At 46.9% G+C, this 21,259-nt stretch overlaps 1 protein-coding gene across 1 annotated transcript in view; it reads right to left on the bottom strand.

Annotated features, from left to right (window-relative positions):
• Positions 1-9,009: 9,009 nt before the first annotated feature.
• Positions 9,010-21,259, bottom strand: part of Galnt18 (polypeptide N-acetylgalactosaminyltransferase 18) — a 319,444-nt gene continuing 307,194 nt past the window's right edge. Inside the window, exon 11 of the mRNA XM_042691681.1 lies at positions 9,010-9,427. Coding sequence (XP_042547615.1) covers positions 9,281-9,427 — 147 coding nt within the window. The 3' untranslated portion in view covers positions 9,010-9,280. The remainder of the gene's footprint in view (positions 9,428-21,259) is intronic.

Here is a 21,259-nt window from a genome sequence, read left to right as displayed (position 1 = left end):
TGCCCTTCAGTCTTGCCTTTGTGCTTACAATGCAGGGAAGCGACCTACAACATATAGCCAGCTGAATAATGTCTACAATCTCTGTATCCCTCAAGAGAGGGGGAAGGCTTTTTGGCTCACTTAGCAGGTCTTGTTTGTTGTAATCTATGAATCATGGGGCTATATTCAGAGCTTCCCTGATGGTAGTTCTCATGTGCAGGTGCTCAGGGCCTGGTGCTTTGATGACATAGACCTAAGCAGAGTAGGCATCCTGCCCCCGCCCACCCTGTCTCCCAGGCCTTGTCTTACCCCTTGGTCCTGTCTGGCTATCATGATGTTCAACATCGAAGGACAAATGCAGCCCTATATTTCAAAGTCACCAGGCAGATCTGATTAATTTTGGAAATGAACAACATGAAGATTCATCACAAACTTTCAGGTATGAGCAGCAATAAACAAAACCAGAGCATGGAACGCTATTTATTTATTAAAACAGTAAATTGAAGGGAAATGGGCTATTTATTTTGCACCATGTCTTCCCCAGAAATAATTGGCTCATTAATCACATTCTCACCATAGTCACGTTCAGAAGGTCAGGCTTACTTACCAGGGAATTGAAACAAGGTGGTGTTTATAGCCGGGCGGCATGTGGAGCCTGAGGAAACCAGACCCCAGAGGCCACAGTCTGTGGATTCTGGAGCAAATACATGCATGGACTGCTTGGTGGTCTGGAGGCCATATGTCTTAATGGTCAAGACCAGAGGTTGGCAGCAGGAAATCTGAGTTAAAATTCTGACACTTGACAACTTATTCTACGTGACCATGAACAAGCTATTTACCTCTATGCCTCAGTTTCCTCATCTGTAAAATAATGTTAGTTCAAAAGCCTCTCTTCTAGGATGCCATGAGTTTAACTGAGTTGGTACTGCACCCAGGATCCTGTTTGGTACCTCTAGAGGTCTTAGCTGCAATTGCTACTTTGGTCCAGGCTGAACCACACACAGGGTAGAGATCTTTGGGATGAACAGAAGTTAGTGTGGGGCTCCCAGGTCCCCATCCCAGGGGTCAGAACAACAGGTGAAGAGGCTAGGCTCTGCTATTCAGATCCAGCCTCTGATAGTTCTATGGCTTTATTTTTCTCAACCACGAAATGACGATGATGATAATAGTATCATTTGATGAAGTTATGATGGACATTTGTACTAGAAAGCAACAAAAAGTATTTACCTTAGTACCCACTGGAGTAATGGATAAATGTTTATTAACCATTGTAGGACAGTCTAGGCCTGCAATGTTCCCCAAACACCAACCATCATTCAGGTAAATTTACTTGAGCAGGTAAGAAGACATGGTGAGGCTACAGCTCCTTTCCAGGTGGGGCACAGGGGTGATAGGAAGACCCAAAGGAGAAGAGCTGAGGAAACCAGACTTAAAGCAAAGGTCAATGCCAGAGAGGCAGCAGAAGGGTCCATGTGCTTTGACCAGAGAGTGGTGTCCATGGAACAGGACATGGCATTTGGTGGTAGCACCTGGACATTAAGGGCCTCAGTGGGCTGTGGTTCACTGAATGACTGTGTCAGCTGGGAGAAGGGATGCTGGAGCCCGCAGAGGGCGAGGCAGGGAGCAAATGTTGAGAGTCTAACTACATGGCACATGTGCCCACTTTGCTCATCTCCTACACATTCACACATCTATATCTATCTACATATCAATTCTAAACCTTTCCCTTCAGAACCTGCTCAAACACATCCCTCCAGGCAGCTGGAATTGGCTGAAGGCCCTTAAATGGATGGGATGTCTTTGCTTGCTCCAAGATCAAGGTTCATCCCATGGGTATCAAGACATCTAGGCCACATCCATCCCTACCCTCTATGTAGGTGAGACTGAAACTGTCCACAACCCCACTCCTTAGAGATCAGAGAGTCTGAGTCTCTCCGATGGAGCTGGGTCTGGAAGATCCAGAGAAAAGGGATAGGAGGAAACAGACTGGCAACATCTTCTAGTGTCTCATGCTGCCATTCTCTTTCGTATTAACACAAGCGATAGTTAAATGCAAAAGTACATTAGTTTTCATACAAGGGGTGCTTAGGAACTGGGGGAGGGAATAGGGCGTGCAGTAGGAGAGTCAGCGATGGGTGACCTGAGACAGGGCAAGGCTTTTCCCCAGCCTGCTCTGCACTGACTTCTGGAGAGCATCAAAGGCTCTATGCTTTCTCCTCCCTCTGGTGTTGGCCCATGGAAGCACTGGGAAAGGATGTGAAAGAGGAGTAAGGAGAGGCACTTTTCTCCCAGCAAGCCCCTCTCCTTGCTGGACTATGGATTCCATGTGGGGGTTCATCCCTTTTGAGCCTCAGTGCTGCTGGGCAGCTCACTTCCCCATGGCTCCAGCTGCCAGCATGGTTTAGACCGTCCCCCCCCTCCCCCTCCGCCCCCCCCCCCCCCAGCTTCGCTTTGTCCTGTCAGTTCTGTACTCACATTCCTGCCACCATGAACTCTTACTGTTAATCTTCCTCCATCTACCTAGCGTCCTCTGGTCCCAGTGTTCCCCAAATGCCTTCGTATACTGAGGACAGGAGGGTTGTTTTTGCCCTGGGCGTGTTACTTACTCCAGGGTGATTTCCATGGCCAAGAATTGAAGATGGAGCAGGTCATAGAAGCATGTGAGTGGAACAGAAAGTACTGGGCTGGGGGCGGGGTGGGGAGAAATCTCTCCCATACTCTCTCCTTGGTTTGGGGATTATTCCTTGGAGTCTCTCTCAGTTCCTTTGGATAATTTGGCTGTGCTGTCAGGATTTGGGGCCTGTACTTGAGAGTCAGCACGGAGGGCGCGCAGCGCCCCCTGGGGGCTGCTGTGTAGTGGCAGCTGGCTGAGTAATGGGGTTGCTGAAGGAGAGCGTTACCTATCCTGACAAGAGACAGGAAGCAGACTCTCTGCCACATGGCTTCATTACCTCTCTCTCCAGAACAGCTCCTCCTGTGGACTTGTTGGTTTCTTCCTACAAAAACGCAATGCCACAAGCAGATCAGCTATGTAATTGCTGTACCCAGTATGAAATACAAATATGGGGCCCCTTGTACAGAAGTTATTAGAATTTCAAGATAGTGACAGTAGAGCATTATTAAGCTAAGCGGAGGGCTCTCTGAGCTTGGTGCCTCAGGCTCCTTTGGACACAGGTTCTCTCCTGGGGAAAATGAGTAAGTCCCCTGCCCCTGGCACAGTCACCAGGAGGCTCAGTAGAGACAGAGACAGTATATGGTGATCATCTTTGAAACTGGATTCCAACTTGTGGCCATTTTTTTTGTTCTAACAACACACCTTACCAGGAATAACAACCCTCCCCCATCCCCCCCCCCCCCCCCCCAGCCAGGGTCTACCAAAAGTCCAAGTGAGGATACAGTTCTTGCATGGGGTTGGAAGTGACTGGGTGAGGCAGAAGGTAAGAGTCACAGAGGCTGGGTGTTGGATGAACAGTGTCTCACTCCTATGCTGAGTTGGACACAGAAGAATCCCAACTTGGGATGATACTTTTATTTCTTGGTAGTAATGAAGGTTGAGCTCAGGACCATGTGCTTGCTAGGTAGGTACTTTACCACATTGAACCATGACTCCAGCCATCTTTGCCTCTGACTAGACCTTGATCTGCCTAGTTATGCTAGGATGACAGGTGCCTGTTACGGTGTCCAACAATTGGTTGAAATGAGGGGAGTTCTCAAGTTTATGCCTAGGCTGACGTCAAACTTCAGTCCTCCAAATCTCCACCTCTCGAGTGGATGGATTACAGGGGTGAACCACTGGCACCTGGCTGAGATGATACATTTTTGAGTGACTGACCTGTGTTTGTTTTTCCTAAACTTGTAGATGTTGTAACTAATCATACAGAAAGCATGTGAAGGCCAAAAAGTCCCAGTATCTTGTCTGAGAATGGTCTTATATCTTTTACTGGTAATTAGAAAGAAAAGAAGAGAATAAAAGAGCTCTGATTTCCAACAGCCTTGGCTTTGCAAAGGCTAGGTTAACTGACAACAGCCTTGTTTATGTTTATTTATGTATTTATTTATTGTTTTGAAGTACTGGGGTATGAATTCAGAGCTTTGTGAGTACAAAGCCTCAACCATTTGGAACACACCTCCAATGCTTTTGCTTTTTGCTTGTCAGCTCAAGTTGGCCTCAGAACATGATCCTCCTATCTCCACCTCTGAAGTAGGTAAGATCACACAGGCATGTACCACCACACCTGGTGCATTATTATTGTAAACAAAGATCTTTTGGAGGGAGAAGAAATCCATTTTCTCTTTGGTGTATATGTGTATGTGTATGTCTGTTTGTATGAACATGCACGTGGTTGTGTGTAAGACAAACTTCATGTGTGTACACATATTTTGTGCAAATACGGTACTCGTGTGTACTTCTGTTGTATGAGTGTCACAGCTGCAGGGACTGCGTGAGGCTTCTCACACAGCTGAAGGTTGTAGCTCTGATGTATTAATTCTTTACATCCTGCTTCTATCCATATTGCTTATTGTAAAGATCAGGTTGCTTCTATTCCACAAGGAAAAGAAGAATCATTAAGGTGTGTACAGGTTAGGTCTGGGGTGTGGGAAACCCTGGTTGCTCAAGGGCCTATCTGTCATCTGCTGCCTCTGCAAATCAGCTCCTCTCTTCGTTTAGTTGTGGTTTTCCCTCTGTGGCTTCACATGCCTGAACTGGGGCTTGCTCAGTCCTCTGGGCTACTGTCCGACACCACAACACATCTCTATGCATGGCCAATGGTCCTGACCTTCTTCAGTAAATGGCTGCTTTGTTACATGTGTCATGTAACATGCAGTCCTCCAGGCAGAATTTGATTGGTTCACCACATCTTTTATACTGAGGCATTGACCACTGGCTGATGCCCTTGGGTCAGGCTGAAGCTGGTGTGGAGGGAAAACATCATCGCCATGGTTATAGGGTGCCAGGTATGGGGGGGGGGTCACAGCTGTGCTGTGCTAGGGCAGTTTTCCACATCCCTTTTGAAGTGGACATGGAAGACAATGTTGAACGCCTCAGGTACCCAGGCAAAAATTCTGTCACCATGTAGTAGCTACTCTAATTACTGTGAGGACCAATGAGGCTGCTCCCTCTCCCCCACAGAAGACCTTGGCCTTCAGTTTGTTCTTTACCACCTCTTCTTGGCTTCAAGTGTACCCCAAAGGTACATATGGACTTCCTAACTCTGGGGACCTTACTTGGAGATAAGGTCTGTACTGAAGTAATGAAGTTAATAGGAGTTTATATTATGAGGATGGGCCACATGACTATGAGTGCTGTCCTTATAAGAAGACACTTAGAAATAGGGACAGAGAAGTCACCATCTACAAGCCAAGGACAAAAGCTAGCAAAAGAGCCATCACACAGAGTCCTCAGAAAGAGCCAGTCCTGTCCAAACCTCCATCTTGGTTGTGAGGCCTCCAGATGGCTTGTACCTGCCCCCCACCCAGGCTATAGAAATTTGTTATGACAGCCCTAGGAAATTAATATACACTCTCAATGAAAGTTTTCTGAAAAGGACAAAGCCCATGGTATAGTAACACCTCTGAAAAATGGTGCAGATGCTATAGATGTCCAGTCGAAATGGCAGCCAGGGAGCTTGCTTGTCCTCAGGGCCCACTTGTGTCTGAGACCCTGGCTTTGATGTTTTGCACACTTGGCCTTTGCACTAATGTGGGAGTAAGTTTTGAGTCTGGTCTCTGAGCTGGTTGTCGACAATCTCCAACGAGTTCCTGGAGGTCTTAGACATGAAATGAATCTGATATTTATGTTTCAGAAAAAGCCATGACAATCGTAGCATGGAGGATGATGCATAGGCAGTGAAGTAGCTCATGGAAGAGCCCAGGAACTGTTTAAAAGGCATCACTGCCCAGATATGCTGAGCAACAATGAGAAGGGGTTGGATGGAAGGATCTGGAGTTCAGTCACTTGGAGCTGCTTGTCACTGGGATAGGTCCAGTTTGGGTGGGACAGTGATAGATCCACTTCCAGCATTTCAGGTCAGCATCATCTCCAAGGTTGCATATCTGATCAAGGCCTAGACAAGAGCATGATGAAGATGAGGCCTGGAGCTTAAAGGAGCGGTCCAGGTGCAGGTGCCTATCTGCGCATCCCTGGTACCCAGGTGCAGGTGGGCTGTAAGAGGCAGCCATGCCCCAGGAGAAGTGGGCACAGGCAGTTGATCCTGGAAGCAGATCCAGAGACTCAGATTTGGGAAGGGGAGTGGAGGAAAAGAGACAAGGAAGGGAAGAAAGGCAAAGGGAATCTAGGGGCAACCGGGGGACACTTTGAGAGATTGGGCATCAGGACTCACACTTGTTCCCCTGGACATGAGGTAGCCAATCCCACATTGGCTGGGGTTTTGGTACTTCTGGTCTTCCTGTGCCCAGGCTTAGCAGGAGGGAAGAGATGCAGGAAGTTGGAGGAGCTGGAGACTTGTGGCTATTGACAGGTGTCCATCAGCACTGGCTAGGACATGCTGGGATATTGACAAGTTCTTCTATAACTGCCAACAATTGTCCTTTTCAACAGGGAACAAAGAGATGTCTTTTTCCCCCCATTACTTATAACAGCTGGGCCCATGAGCAGAGACTGGGTGCAAGGCTGGGCTGTGTGGTAGAGCTGCATCATGACCCAAGCAGAAGTCTGGCAGTCCAGGGAATATTGTGGGATAGGCCAAAACAACGCTCCTTCCAGTGTCAAGGGAAGGCAAGTGGGAGCAGGAAACAAAGTTGTTTAATGTGCAAAATCATTAAGAAAAATAATGATTTCACTCCAGGGTGTTGAGAGAGTCCCTAAACAGCTGCTAATTAGTTTGCTGCAGGAGCTAGCTGAGGCTGGGATGGGTAAGGCTGGACATGCACTGAGACACCCCTGCATCAGCCTCTGTCCTCTTTGGTGCTCTGATCTCTTGCCTCGGCTGTGCACACATCTGCTTCTTACCTGGGTATCTCAGCAGAGATCCTCGGCCTGCCACATGGCTCTCATGCCCAGAGGGAAAAGAGGGCTGCATCTTCCTTCTTCTCCTAGCCCAGCATCTAGGCCCAGGGAGAGGGTGAGTTGACATTCCAAGAGGAAGCTGCTCCTCTGTCCTGTTCCTACTGTCCCCTAGGTGAGGGGGTGGTGCCGCCCTCAGGTTTGCTCTCCAGAGTATAGGGGTCAAGCATGTGTTGACGTTGGGGTGCATTGGATAGGAAGGCAACAATGTGTAGAGTTTGTGTGTGTGTGTGTGTGTGTGTGTGTGTGTGTGTGTATGCAGGTAGCAAAGTGTGAGAGCAGATGCTTTCAGGCATGTGGAACAGACATGCCTGGGTGTTAGTCCAGGTGGGTGGATTGAGACATGGACAGGAATGGCAAACTGTGTGGTTGGTATAACAGTGTGGATGGTGGCGACTGACACTGAATGAAATAACAATAGACAAGCACTGATTATGTACCATCATGGGCCTATGTGGTTGACACAAACTTAATTATCTAATTTTCACAGCTACCCCATAAAAGAGATAGCCTATCTCTATTTTTTTAAGTGATGGGAATTAATGCACAAAGCATTCAAATACAGGAGATCTCCTGTGAGAGTCAGGACTTGAACCTCAGCTATCTGGCTCCAGAGCCCCCATTCTGTTCTCTGCATGAGAGATGCAGTGCTGGCAGTGAAGGTGTTAAGTACAGGTAGGTGAGGGGTGGTATGGTTTGCAGGCATGCAGTAGAGACTGTTGCAAACACGCAGAGACTTATGAATGGAGGCCTGGGCAAAGGTAGGTGGGAGGACCAGTGTGTCCTGGCCTGCATGGGTGCTGGGTAGCGGCTCTCCACTTTCAGCAGAGAATCATCATTGTCATCTGGAGGTCTCGTTAGTCTGTAGAGATGATCTGATCTGGACATCAGGGTGGGGCTTGGAGAACTGCATTGATGGAAAGCTCCCAAGTGAGTGATGCTCTTGTGGCTGGTTTGGGGACCAGAGTTTGGGAAATCTGATGTAGGACATTGTAGATGATCAGGAAGAACAGAGATTGGTGGTTTAGAGTGGAGTAGAGGTGGGTGGGGTGAGGCTAAGACAGAGAAGAATCTGGATCTATGGAATGGTTGCAGGTAGAGGAAGATACCAGTTGGAATGAGAAAGGGAATGAGTGCAGTCCAGTTAAGTGTGAAGCCCAAACAGAATAAGCCTTGTCTTATGCATGGGATTGTGGTCCCCAAGACAGGTGAAAATCCTGACCCCAGTACCTCAGCATTTGACCTTATCAGGAAGTAGAATCTTTCTTTAGATAATCCAGTTGAAATTGCTCCTTCTCAATGGAGGCCTGGTGTCCTTATACAAATGGGAAACTTGGGCATGAGAGGCAGTCATGTTTATGGTGGGCAGTGTGGGATCCAAGAAAAAGAGGGATGTCTACACACTGAGGCACCCCTAAGCACGCCAGAAGCCTCAGGAGAGAGGCGTGGAGCAGATCCTCTCTCAGCCCTCGGAAGGGGCTAACACCTTGATTCTGAACCGCTGGCCTCCAGAACAGTGAAATACTTTCTATTCTTTAAGCCACCCAGTCTTGAGTGATTCTTATAGAAGCCACAAGAAACTAGTACAGCATGATTTGTGGCAAGAGTCCAACTGGTCTTAGCAACTGGACAAAGGCAACTGTCATGCGATGGGTGTGGGTCGTGCACAGCTTGGGAAAAAAGAGAAGACTTGGTGACTTCAGGAAAGAGAAACGTAGCCAGCAGATGCCAGCCCAGTGACCAATGGGTAGCGGTGATTTCTCAGAGGAGGTAGAACATACCCAAAGGGCAGGAAAGAAATAGGGAAGGACATTTCCTCTGGGTTACTGCTTTGGACCTCACAGAGCAAGCTAGCAGCTTGAACAAGCTCCCACTGGTTGCAGATGCTTCAAGCCTCCTTTTTCAGGGATGAGAAACAGAAAGGGTGAAGAGGGATCTGACACTGGCTACAAGTTCAGACGAACCAGAAACGCATCTCCTCTAGAAACCAAAGGACTTCAACCCCCTTTTTCTTAATCAATCGTATTTTATTGTCAGTTATAAATATTTTCCATGTCCCCTATTTACAGTTGCAAAATAGTTTAGGATATTATACCCTCACCCACCACCCGTCATCTTTCTATAAACTCCGTGAAAATCGATAGGAAATAAAAAGCTCTGTGGAGGGGGCCCACTAACCTGGCACCCCCAGACTCCAAACAACCCCACGCGGACAGCAGGCGACATTGCAGCAAATGCTACACAGTAGCAAAGGGGAGGCTGATGGCAGCTTGGAGGTCAGGAAGCCAGGCTCCGAAGGACATTGGTGATGCTCCAGTGCTGGCCTGAGCACTTCTGCAGTACCAGCTGGTAGCCGAACTCTAGGTCGCTGTTCTCCTGCAGCTCCAGACAGCGCTTGGACTTGCGGTTCTGGATGGGGCCTCCCTAGGAGCAGTGGACAGAGGGGTCAGAGGACACGTAGGCAACTCAGGGAGACATAGGGAGCCCAGTGGCCACTTAGGGCTAGAATTATCTGTGTGGATTGGGACCACCATTCCCATGACCTCAGGCTCCTCCAGCTGGTCTCCTCCCTGAGATTGAATGTGTGACTCAGTTTCCTCACTGTGCCTTTGTTCATTTTGAGGGCAGAGACTTTCTTGCCCCAAGCTGTGTCTATTTGGTTAAGATGTGGCACACTGTTTGCTGGTATAGTTCTGAGGCTAGAGGCGATCTGAGGCTAGCTCTGGAAGGCCTCTTTCCTTGGTACCATGCCATTGTCAGCATTCATTTGAGCACCTGAAGAGACCCAAGTCCTCCCATTCCTAATGCCCTCTCCCCAGCTGGACCTTGGGAGTCATTAGTGCTGGTTGCTACCAAACTAGGACTCTTGAATACTGTTTTTAAGCCCCCGAGCTCCCCAAGCTCTGGACATACATGCTTCCTCCATGCTGGTAATGTTCCAGAATGTTTTGTAGCCCAAGAACATCCTGTGTATGTTCCAAACCTTCAAGGCTGTTCCCTAAAACAGCTCCACAGTAGCAAAGAGAAAACCTCCACTTTTTGTTTGAAGGGAGCTCCTTGCAGGGCTTGGGTGGTGACACATCAGCCCAAGCTGTCTGAACACTTCCATTACTACTAAATCTGTGCTCAGCTGGACTTGGCCCTCAAATCCAGAAATGCTGGAATGGGTATGGTCCTGATGATTGAGTCCCTGAGAATACAACAAACTCATCCTTCCTCAGAATCTACCCCCACTGCATCTCCTATCATGGCAGTAATCAGGTATTTGTGGGGGAAACCTGGACATTTTCATTTAGTCCCCTTCTCCTTGGTCCTGCCAATTCCACTTTCCTCATGGCTTTGACTGGTCCCTTGTCCTTCTGCCATGATCGAAGCTCCAATTGGAGTCACTGTACAACTCACCTGATCAACTGCACCAGCCTAATAAGGGAGAGCTTGGAAGACAAGGCCCAAGTGCCTCAGTGCATCATGGGAGGCCTTCCTGGCTGCTTGATGTGCTTTTCCCCAGCCTTGTATTGGACTTCTCCCCAAATCCATACCTTTTGTTAAAACTACGTCAAACTCCTTTCAGTTTTCTGGACTCATGTACATTATCTCAGGGCTCCTGCACTTGGAACAAATTCTGGGTCTACATGTCTTCTCCATGCTTCTAAGGAGGTTACAGAAATCAGCCATGTTTCTAACCTAGCTCTGGCTCTATGTCCTCATGAAGCCTTTTCCACCTCCCTTCCCCCTGAACCTTCCCAGAGTGCCCAGCTAGCTTGGTGCTATTCATTCTGGGTCTTCTCTAGCTCACAGTGCACAGTGCACTGTGGGAGAGGGAGCTGGCAAGCCTCTTTTGTAATGAAGTCATCTTGAGTGGGCTACAATCATCCCCATGGCAACCAGAGACATCTCAAGAGGACATGAGGCACAGTTCTCACAACTTACTAGGGAACTGGCAGTATCTCATATAAGTGAACATATATTTCTCATGACCCAAGAACTGCATGCCTAGGCTGATATCTAATAGAAACGTGTGCACACCAAAACTTATATTTCAGTGCTTTCTAAAATACAATGTTTAAAACCTTCCAGCTAGAAACATACCAATCACCCACCAAAAGTAGTATGAATGAATAGCTTAGGGTATAATTGTATATTGTTATACAGCAATAAAAAACAAATTACTTAGCTCAATAAAAACACATTTCACAATGCCAGACATGGTGATACCTGTCTATAAACCCAGCACTCAGAAGTCTGAGACAAGAAGATGGAGAGTTCAAGCACATCCTTAGCTAGAACAAGATGCTCTAAAAAAAGTCTCGCAAATGCAATGTTGAACAAAAGGAATCCAGACAAACAAATATTGACATCATTGTATTTATAAAAACCTTCTGAGCCAGGAGTGGTGGCTCACACCTGTAATCCTAGCTACTCAGAAGGCTGAGAATCTGAGGATCACAGTTCAAAGCCAGTCCAGGCAGGAAAGACTGTGAGACTTTTATCTCCAATAAGCCACTCAGAAAACCAGAAGTGGCGCTGTAGCTCAAGTGGTAGAGAGCTAGCCTTGAGCTGAAGAGCTGAGGGAGAGCACCCAGGCTCAGAGTTCAAGTCCCATGACTGACAAAAACAAAACAAAACAAAACCTGAAAAAAAAAACTTTCTGAAATGAAAGCATGGGACTAAAGTCCTGACTGAGGTCAGGAATGTGGTTCCCTTTGTAGAGAAGGTGGGAAAATGATTGGCAGGAGACAAAAGAGGAGGCTTCTGTGTGCTGTTAGGGGCTTATTTCCTAACCTCAACATACTCCCATTACTTCCTGTTGCTGAGAACTCACCTCAGAATGAAGGCCACCACCTCACTCACAATGGACAACAGGCTTCTTGAACATGGCCAAGGAATCAGCACATTTGGAAGCCAAACCTGACTCCATGCTTCCATGACTATCCATAGTATTATGAGCTGTTCTTTTAGAACCTGTTGTCCCTTTTGGGTCCCCATGCTGTTCCTCAAAGCCTGGTCTTTTGGAGTCAGAGGCATTCCCTGTGATACTTGCTCCAAGCAAAGCCAGGTCAGTCCATCACACCTCTAGCCCAGGTTCCCACATCTCTGTGTCAACATTGTAGCCCCCAAGCCAGAGCACATCTGTGGCCAAACCTAAGCTGAGCTGTGTCACTGATGCTCCTTAAGTAGACCTGTGGCCAGTCTCCATTGGCCCCTCCAAATGGTGCTGCTAGCCTAGTCATCTGTCTGTTGGAGATGGCTGAGAGCAGTGCTCAGGCAAGGGGAGCAAAACCAGCCTAAGTTGGTCCCACTGGATATCTGAGGCCGGAAGGGGATAGTGCTAACCCAGGACTTCTCTTCTGGTGTCAACTGCAAGTCTGACACAAGCTTTTCTGCCTCTCATTTGACTACAGTGTCACTGGATACTCCCTGTCCTGATTCCTGGGAGGATGAGCAGAGGGACTGATGGGAAACTCCTTCATCAGCTATGAAGCAGCAATTGGAGATGAGCTGGCTTCCTGCATTAGCGCATAGAATGGGGGCTGAAGCACATGCCCCATCCATGCTGCAGAAGATTCTGGCTGCTCAGCACACCCTCATAGCCCAGGCCAGGTGAGGATGCTTCATAACCTGTGGATCACTGGAGCTTGGACAAGCTTGTCTAACACAGAGGTAGCCTCAGCTTCTTCCTTCCCCACCATCTACATTCTCAGCCTTCCTGGGGCTCCTTGCCAAGGTGAGAGGGGGAGGAGAAAGCAGAAGTCTCTGAGAAGTAAAGCCTCTTTCAGAGATTCAAGCCTGACATTTCCCAGGCCCTCTTATGCCTCCTATGCCCTCTGTACCAGACACACAGGAAGTGTGTAATCCTGTGGCAGAAACAGCCAGTGTGGCCTCTTACAAGGATGTGGAAGAAGTGTCTGGAAGCCAAGAGCAGGGCTGGAGTGGGTGGAAGGGACACAGCTACAGTGAGAATATCTCAGTTGGCCCTGGGAGGTAAGGGATGTGGCCAAGAGCTTCCTCTCCTGAGGCTGAGAGATGAGCATGTTTTGGTATAGGGAGGGGGCCCTGGATGTTCCTTGAGCATCTGGGGGGTTGAGGGAGGAGTGGTAGAGCTGGCACAGGCCACAAGCACTGCCTTCGTCTGACCTCTGCATCTCCTCCTGAGCAGATGCTGAGATCACTACCTCTCACTGGAAAAACTTCGTTCACCAAACTTGCAAAGAGGCCTTATTTTCCTCCACACAACAACTTCATTCACTGCCCTTGTGAGCATCTATATCTCCACCTGTTCGCTAAGCAGTGAAGCTAACACTTGTGGTAGCCGGTGATTATTTGCTATTTGCCTATAGTAAATATGCTTTCCAGACTGAACCCACATAGCTCTGAAAGGTTAGGATAGAAAGAATCCACAGCCGAAAGCAGATGGGAGGCTTGTCCAGGGACCCTTGGTCAGTAAGTGATAGAGCCAGGCTGAGAGCTGGGGGTGGGGGTTCCTTACATTTGTCTCCTCATAGTTCTCTACAGGAATAAGTAGCCAGTGCCACCCCACCGTATCTCCCACTCCATGCTTCTCTTTGAGATTCAAAATGAGGAAGCTGGTGGTACCCAAGGCTGAAGAAGAAGGGCATGTCAATGAACAAGAGCCTGGTCTGTTCTCTTTGATGTCTCTCTTTAGAGACCAGGATTCATTCATTTTTCCACCATGCAAACACTGAATGAGTGCTCACTGTGGGCCAGGTTGCTTGGCTCTCATTTACTGCAGGTATGAGTGACTAAACAAGAGAAAAGTTTTACTTTTGTGGGGACTATGCTCTAGCAGGGAGGACAGATACTAGATTGGCGTGGTGTGATAGGAGGTAAACTGCACATAAAATCGTGGATCTGAGGAGGAGTCTCAGGAACGCTGCGAGCAAGGGGCAGGCAGCAGTTGCAAGAGGTGCTCAGTCCAAGATGAGGGCTAGGCAAAGACATGGTTACTCAGGGGTTAGCTGGGGAATTCCCATGTTTTAGCACAAAGATCCTGCATTAGCAGATGGCTTGAGGTGGTCAGGGGACCCCTGTATATTGAGGGGAGTGCAGGCATGGGGAAAGAGGGAGACACTGGGATCCAAAGGGTGGGGCTGGCTGATGTGGTCTTGTGGGCTACTGAACAGATGCTGGTTTTGACTTGAGTGATACCTTAGCCCACTGCCATGTCTGCTTGACATATGAACCAGACCGCTCTGGAAGCTGAGTTGGATTAGAACCTGGGAGGCAGGCAGGAAGGAAGGAAGGAAGGAAGGATGCAGGTATAGTTGTTAAAACTGGAGAGCAAGCCCACAGCCTCTCCAGCCCCCTGTCCTGGGGCTGGGGCAGACTGCTAAGTCTAGACTGCTCTGTCCCCTGGGCAGGGCTACCATCACTTGATTTACTAGGCAGTCAAATTATTTGTGTGATACTTACAACTATAGGATCTGGAAACACACAATACTTTTAATTAAAGAATTTAAATAAGGGCAATTAAACCTGGCAGGAGAGAAGCCACACACACACAGAGAGCTTAATTGGAATAGAAACCAAATGAAGTATGGAAACAGTAGTTTTAAAAAGTTGAATGTATAGAATTAAGAATGCTAATAATAATTCCTAGATCTGGGTGCGCACCTCTCAGCCTCCCTTCTTCTACACCCCTCGGTGAGGGTGACTGCAGAATCGGGGAACACACAACCTTGTTCCAGGCCTTGGCCACGTGGCCCCAGGGTGAATGAGCCACTCTAGGTTTCATCGTCTCATTTGTAGGGGACAGAGAGATCAACTTGGGGGTACTCAATTCACATCTTCGCATGCAGAACTGCTGCATGCCAGGACATGTGGAAGTCCCAGTCTATGAACACCTCAGGGCATATATCCCATATTATTTCCCTGCCTCAGTTTCCCCAAATATGTGTTGGTGGCAGCTAAGCATGACAAGTGTGCTATCAGCAAACTAGCCCTACCCCTCCTGGGGATAATGGGTAGGTATATTGATTGGAAAGGAGTCGAGAGCTTGGAAAATGGTCAATCACTAGGCCTGAAATGAGGCCTGAAAGTGCTCCTTTTTAAGTTCCGAGGTGCTGTTGGGCTGGTAGTGCCGGTCCGAGACCACCACGGAGGACCACATAGAAGCCATGACTCTCAGGAAAGACTAGAGCCCACAGGTCATTTGCTCCTTAGGTGGAGCTTGCAGATCTGTGTGTGAGTTCAGGCTGGTCTCAGGAGTAATGAAAGTACCCACAAAGAGCCTGTGTGTGTGCTGAACGCAAAGTTCTGAAGATGTCTCTGTTTTTTTCATAGCTCCCAATGCCACCATCCTTGCTAATTTAAAATTTCCACAGGCAAGCAGCCCTATGGGTCTTTGGCTCAGTTGTTTCCAGGTTAAGCAGTTAATGATTAGTAAGCAAATACTTCAAAGCATGGGTGGGATGATCAGGCTGGTTAAAGAAACCCCAAGATTAAGTCTTTTGTAGAGTAAAATGGTCTTTCTGTATAATGAATATTCAACACCCCATTGATTGGTTCAATCAGCACTTTGGTGTTTTCCTTCTTAAAGAGGACTCACGTATGCCTAAAAATCTCCCTGGTATTCTCTGTGAGTCACTGGCTGGGTGGTGATGGGGGTAATCACATCAAGGTCTGAGGGCTGATGAAGACATATGGAGATAGCAGGATGGCTTGAGTTTGCTGAGAAGGTAGGGATGCAGCCAGCTCACATCTACCTGAGCTTTACTTAGCAGGACCCCAGCCTCAAACTCCATGCAGGATGAAAGTCAACCCCACAACTGTGTTTAAAGCACCGACAAAGGGTCTGAATTCCCAGACCTGACTTTCATTACTTAAGCTCCATGCCTCAGTTTCCTCGTCTGTGAAATAGAGATAATATTGGTAAGTGCCTTATAGCACCATCAGGGTTATTAAGTAATGCTTGTAACAAGCTGCAGCAGTGCTTGGTGCATAGTAAACATCACAGAAGTGCCCGGTACATTGTAGCATCTCAGCCAGTTCTGCGTAGCTGAGCTGTCACACAGGTCTTGTCCTGGGTTTTGTGAAATGAGAAGGAACTGCTATCATCTAAAAATAAGAAAACATTTAGAGCCTAAACAAAGCTTTGTCAGTCTCTAAAAACTGGACAGTTCTAGCCCCTTCTGATGACATGGAAATGAAAAGCTGTTTTGAACCACCACCATAATGGGATGCCCGATTATAGCCTTCTCTCAACACAAAAGGCTCTTGCAGTTGGACTTGCTGACAGCACTCTGGGATTGGAGCGGGAGAAAGTCAAGCGCTCCTCCTCCCTGCGTGAGGGGAAATTCTTTGGCAGGATTAGTGGTGCTCCTTGGGAAATGTACTCGGCAAATAGGTTTGTTTTTGCATGGGTTAGTCATCTTGCATCAAATGATCAAATTAGACCCCATAAGTCAGAGCCAGTCATCCTGCGACAGGCAGGCTTGGCTCTGAGCTTCATCCACCCTCTTCCAGGCAAGGTCCACACACTCCACAAAACTCCTCTTTCCTGGCATTGACAGACATCTCCATTGCTATCCTTGACATCCCCGATTTGGAAAATGCATAAATGCTGCTCAGGCCTGATGCCAGAAGTCCGCCCCAGGCCCGTGGCCTCCCAGCCAGACCTTTCCAACACGGACCACAAAGAGCTCAGAGTTAGAGGTAGTGTGAAAGTAGGAATATTCTGACATTCTATCAAATCCACCTGCTTGGTTTTAAATTTCATACAGCATGTATATCTGTTTAGCTCAGAAGATGTCCACTTCCTTCCCCAAAAGATGAAGTTAGAGGGAGAAGTACATGCTTACAGGATGGTGGTGATGTGGATGATGATGATGATGATGATTTTCCAGTGAGCATGCATATGTCTGTAAACCGTCAAAGGTAGGGGTTTGTCTTTGGGCTTCCTACAAACCTAACAGGCACATTTTGATTAAGACTTGTAAAACTTCTCACCAGATACTGGTGCCATAATCCTAGCTACTTAGGAAGCTAAGATCTGAAGATCACAGTCTGAATTCACCCCAGACAGGATAATCTTTAGGACTCTTATCTCCAATTAACCAACAAAAAGGTAGAAGTGGAGCCATGGCCTAAGTGGTAGAACTATAACCTTGAGTAAAAAAAGCTAAAGGACAGGCCCAGGCCCTGAGTTCAAGTTCCAAGACCAGCACCATTTTTTAAAAAAAAATAACGACTCCATTTGTCCACTAGGACTCTAGGTGCCTCCTCTGTCCCGAGCTTCTGTTCAGTGTGAGAGCTCTGGAAAGTGTGCAAGGCAGCATCACCTTCCAACCTATTGGCTGATAGAAGAGAGGGGCACAAGATGGAGTAATGGGTAAGGGATTCCATGAAATTGAGATGAAGACTCTTATATAAGGAGTTGAGGTCATTCTTTGTGTTTGAGCTGGCTAAGTGGGACATGCAGATGGAAAAATAAACATTCTGGGGGGGGGGTGCAATCTAATTTCAAAACCTTAGAATGTTAAAATTTCAAAACTGTCAAAATTTAAAGCCATGCAGTCCATCTCCATGCGGAACTGTGAGACCAGTGATGGGCTGCTGATCCCTGAGCCTGGCCTCTCCCAAAGTCTCCAATTTTGGCAATGAGAAGGCAGCTGTAGATTTCCCTGCTCTGGTCCCACCTCAGATCTACATGGGCCCAGCCTGCTCAGTCTCATACAAGGCTGCCTTTCAAATACTAACATGGAGCTCACTGGTCTTTCTGGTCTTCAATAGGCCTTATTCCGTCCACTATACATGTGAACCCATAGCAGGTCATGAGGAACTTGGAACTTGGTGAACATACGTCACTAGTCTTCCAAGAGAGAGTCCCTTCTGAGTCCCATCTCTGAGAAGAGGACTCTAGCATTTGAAATCATGGAGGTAGAGGAGGTGAGTGAGTCTCTTTGCCAGTGAGAGGCAGGGCATGGCTTTGCTCCATTGGTGTCCTGCCATCAACTTCTTCTCCACGTACATCTGACATCTGCTTCCCCCTCCCTCCACTAAACCAGGGGTCAGGTGTCAAATGCTTCTTCCACTAGCACTGTATCACAGACTCAAGACTCTTCCAAACCTCAGGAACTCCCAGAAGACTGAAAGAAATACTCAGAGCATATGGATTTACAACCCCAGTAAGTACTTGGTTTGGGGAATTCTTTAATTCACAGCGAGTCACAAGTTAAGAGAAATCATGGAAGTAAAGAACTACCACCTTTTGTATTAAGGAGGTTCCATTATGTGCTGTGTGGACCACGTAGAGATGGGTGTGTTGCTTGAGCTCAGGGATAGTCAATGTTGTTCATCCACCAACTATGTTTTAAACCCAAGGCGAGAAATGGGTCTGGATTAATAACCCCCAGTGACACCACTTAATCCAACACTGACCAATAGACCACAGAAATGTCTCTCAGAGTCCTCCGCACTTGCTACCTGGCTATGGCTATCAAGTCCCCCTACCTCTCCTATGGAAGATGGAGCAGCCTCTTCCTTAGTTTGATTCATCCCTAGCCTTTTCTCCTCTAATCCACCTTGCCCACTGCTACAGAGGGGGTTACAATTACATGGGTAAGATAATGAGTACATTTCTTATCAAGCATTGTTGCTTCCTCCTTTGTTTCCCCTTCCCATCCCTTCTCGCCCCTCCCCCCCTGCCAAAGTTGTAAAGTTCGTTTTTTGACATAACATCTTGTACATTTCATTGTTGCAATGGGTCCACCTGTATCCCTATTTAAACAATTTAATTTGTTTTTGCCCTTCCCCTCCACAAATTATACAACATCAAATACAGTGAAAACAGGGGTTATACCGTGGGGGAGGGATATACAAAGCAACAAAGAAATCATCTTATAAATATGTTAGAAACAATTGCAAGAAAGAAAAAAAAAAACATTTGAGTCCTTATCTTGGGGTTCATTTCGCCTAACATCAACTTATCTGACTGTTTCTGCTTGTTTCAGACATACACTAATTATTGCAAATAAGGGAAGCCATGGGACCTATGTTTCTTTGGGTCTGGCTTACTTCACTTAATATAATTTTTTCCAAGTCTTTCCATTTCCTAACAAATGGGGCAATGTTATTCTTTCTGATGGAGGCATAGAATTCCATTGTGTATATATACCACATTTCCTTGATCCATTCATCTACTGAGGGGCATCTGGGTTGGTTCCATATCTTAGCTATGGTAAATAGTGCTGCAATAAACATAGTTGTTCTGGTAGCTTTAATATGGTCTTGTTTGTGATCCTTTTGGTAAATGCCCAAAAGTGGGATTGCTGGGCCATAGGGGAGCTCTATGTGGAGTCTTTTGAGGAATCTCCATACTGCTTTCCAAAGTGGTTGAACAAGTTTACACTTCCACCAGCAATGCATTAAGGTTCCCTTCTGTCCACATCCCCTCCAGCATCTGTTGTTATTAGAGTTCTTGATTATAGCCATTCTAACTGGGATGAAGTGGAATCTCAATGTTGTTTTGATTCGCATTTCTTTTCTGGCTAGGGAAGTTGCCGCTGTGGTTTCGATGTGGTTTGTTTCCCAAGGATTCATGTGTTGGAGGCTGAGTCCTCCTCAGTGTGGTGGTGGTTGGGGTGGGGAGACCTTTAGGAGGTGGAGCCGAGAGGGAAGCCGTTAGGTCACTGAGGGCCTTGCCCTCTGAAGGGATTACTGTAGCTCTACTAGGACTTTGAGTTAGTTCTCATGAGAGCAACGAGTTATGGAAGAGAACCTGAGCCTTGAGTCATGCTCTGGCTTTCTTCCTCAAGATGCCATCTCTTCCCCTTTCACACCAAAATGCCCTGTCTCTTGTCATGGGGATCCCATTCCTTATTATGCCTTCACCAGAGCTAAGCTAATGCCAGTGCCAAGCTCTTTAACCACCCAAACTATAAATCACATGAAAATATTTTCTTTATTTCTTTATAAGTACCCAGCCTCAGGAATATAGTCATGGAAAAATGGGTCAGTGCAGAAATCTATGATTTATAAGATTCTCCTTAATACCTCCTCTTGCTTTAAAGTGAGGCTCAGCCTTCTTGGTATGTCTGTAACAACTCCCTACCCCCAACACCATCTATTGGTCAGCTGTACCCATCTGCCTCTTAGGTTCTATCTTCCACATACCCCAGGGCGGACTGTAAATTTCACCCACACCAAAGAGTGAATTCATATTTCTCAAATATCCTCTATTCTTTTATTGCCTTTACCTACGCAGATCATCTACTTGAGGTATTCTTCCTTCCTGTGCCTGGGAACTGTCTCTCCAACTTTCAGGATTCAGATCAAATAAGCTGTGCATATGAAGCTGTCCCTGAAGTCTGTGGAAGGAGCCTGTTCCCCCAGCTGCCAGAACACCACATACCACTGTTTCTGCTCACATCAGCCTGTTTTGTTGTGTGTTTACATGCCCATGAGCTCCTTGAGGGCAGAGGCTGAGGCTGATTCATATCTGTGTCCCTCCTGCCAAACCCCCATGCTCAATAAATGTTTGATGAATGGCTGAAGGAAAGAATGTTCATCATCTGAAAATTGCTCATCAGAGCCCCGTACATCACAGTTGCCAGGAGATGTTTTCATCAAATGTGGCTTCTGGGTGTTGGTATCTAACACTGTCCTGGTTCTGCCTGAAGCATTAGAAATTCAGAATAGCTCGCAGGGGTTAGAGGACAGGCATTTTATTTGTTAAACATAAAATCAGGAAAGGAAAGCGAACACTAAGATATGCAAATGCATATCTACAAGAATCACACTAGATGATTTTGAAATTCAGTCTGAATGGCTGTGGAGCTTAATTGTGGTCCTCAGGAGAGTAAATAACACAGTGTAGAACCAGAAAGGAGATTTGAAGTGAACCCAGTGAAAGTTCCTTCCTGCCCAGCATCTATAGCAGATCATTAGAGTCGGTTGGATTCCTACATACTTTGCAGAGACTAAAACCTGTTGCAAGAAAATTAGCCCAAGATTTTAATCATGTAAAAAGCTCCAGGCTTCCTCTCTGAACAGCAAGCCTTTATCAATGAGGGTTTGAGGACAGATTCCAGGTCACTTGATAAAGACTGATCCTTTTGTATTAAGCAAAAACTGCAATGCGTTAATTATTAACCACCAAATGAGAGCGGCTACTCTGAGCTTGCAACTTAGGAATTTAAAAAGATTACTTCCAAACAGTTCCCTTTGGTAGAGAGATCAAAGCTGTAGTTGCCAAAGCATGCTGGGAGTTTTAATTAGATGTATGGCCAAGTAACTGAA

This window comes from Dipodomys spectabilis, unplaced genomic scaffold, assembly GCF_019054845.1.
Source record: "Dipodomys spectabilis isolate Male_0828 unplaced genomic scaffold, ASM1905484v1 ptg000145l, whole genome shotgun sequence".
NCBI classification, from domain to species: domain Eukaryota; kingdom Metazoa; phylum Chordata; class Mammalia; order Rodentia; family Heteromyidae; genus Dipodomys; species Dipodomys spectabilis.
This window is presented reverse-complemented; position numbering and strand designations above follow the sequence as displayed.